At 34.7% G+C, this 1,452-nt stretch overlaps 1 protein-coding gene across 1 annotated transcript in view; it reads left to right on the forward strand.

The window, feature by feature from the left end:
- Window positions 1–103: 103 nt before the first annotated feature.
- The window catches only part of orc1 (origin recognition complex, subunit 1), a gene marked incomplete at its 3' end in the record, with an annotated part of 8,944 nt that continues 7,595 nt past the window's right edge, over window positions 104–1,452 (forward strand). The window contains 2 exon segments of the mRNA XM_014034123.1: window positions 104–422; window positions 1,182–1,309. Of these exon segments, the coding sequence (XP_013889577.1) occupies window positions 328–422; window positions 1,182–1,309 (223 nt within the window).

Below are 1,452 nucleotides of genomic sequence, written 5' to 3' on the forward strand. Positions count from 1 at the left end.
CATAAATGAATAATAAAAGATTTTATTATAGAAAATATTTAACAAGCATTATGGCCCAATTTTTAAAAAAATGTTTTTTTTGGTTGCAGTTCGTCTCCTGACCTGCAGGGTGCAGCAGCTGCATCAATGACGAAAGAACCGGAAGTGTGATTTTTTTCGCGGGAGTCTCAGTCCCGCTGTTGTCTTCAAACTCCTTCCAGTGAATTTTTCTGCCGGAGCTGGTTTTAAATCAAACTAAAAACTCTGCGGATCATTATTTTAAACTTCGATCAGGAGAATAATCGAATAATTTCCGGTCGGATGCGCGGCTGACATCAGAGGAACAGGATGAAATATTTCACCAGACAGAGAGTCCGACGGTCCTACGAGTGGAGAGGAGTTCCTCTGAGCTTCAACAGGAAGCTCCAAACACACGAGTAYGGGTGAGAAATAAACATTTATTTATGTTTTATAACCTTAAACTGCTGTTTTACTTCACGTGTTGTTATTATTCATAACTTAACACTAAGTTTTAGCTGATAAATAAACAAAAACATGTTTTAAAAGTTAAATTATTACAGCAAACATGTCTGTAAAGAARAATGTTAATTATCTTTGTTCACTTTTAGCACTTTGCTTTTCTAAACTTTTTTCTTTACATAAAACTGAGTAAGTTTAGTTCAGTTAAACTTCAGACAACTAAAACAGCCAATAAAAACAGAATAAATGTAAATATCTGCAGGTGTTTGAGTCTAAAATAACAGATTTAAGATCCACAAAACAAACCCATTCATCTCCTCTAACACTGGTTTTATTAAAAACAATAAAAACTCAGATTTAAATTATATAAATGTTTTTCTCTATAAAYAAATTGTGATCTTATCAGGTTTGATGTTAAATAATTGGCAGATTTTTAATCCTAAGTGACTAAATTTGATCAAAACTATTTAAAATCTGCAGTTATTAAATAATTTAATATAAAGAAGTCCCAAATAATCACATCTTTTACAGTTTGGTTTGAGTCTAAAAGTAAAAATGATGTTAAATCAGTGAAATAAAATAAACTAAAAACTCAGAATATTTTTGTGTTTTAAAGCAGTGATTGGAAATAATCAAATATTTATCAGTTTCTGTGGATTTTCCACCTTAATCCTCTGAAATCAGTGATTTCTGTTGGTTTGGTTTGTGTCGGGGTGTTTCAGCTCCTTGGCCATCAGGGTGGAGGGTCTCCTGAAGCCCACCGTCATCAGAACGGGTCAGCACATCCTGATTGAGGGCGATAACGACGACTGCCCGTACGTGGCCCAAGTCCTGCGTCTGTTTGGAGACGGTGAGTTTTAATAAACCTCACATCTGAACGCTGAGATGTTGGATTCAAACACACACACACACACACACACAGAGAGAGAGAGAGAGAGAGAGAGAGAGAGAGAGATAACAGATAACATCTTAAGAAATTTAAATTGTGACACA

Source organism: Austrofundulus limnaeus, unplaced genomic scaffold (assembly GCF_001266775.1).
Source record: "Austrofundulus limnaeus strain Quisiro unplaced genomic scaffold, Austrofundulus_limnaeus-1.0 Scaffold1978, whole genome shotgun sequence".
NCBI lineage: Eukaryota > Metazoa > Chordata > Actinopteri > Cyprinodontiformes > Rivulidae > Austrofundulus > Austrofundulus limnaeus.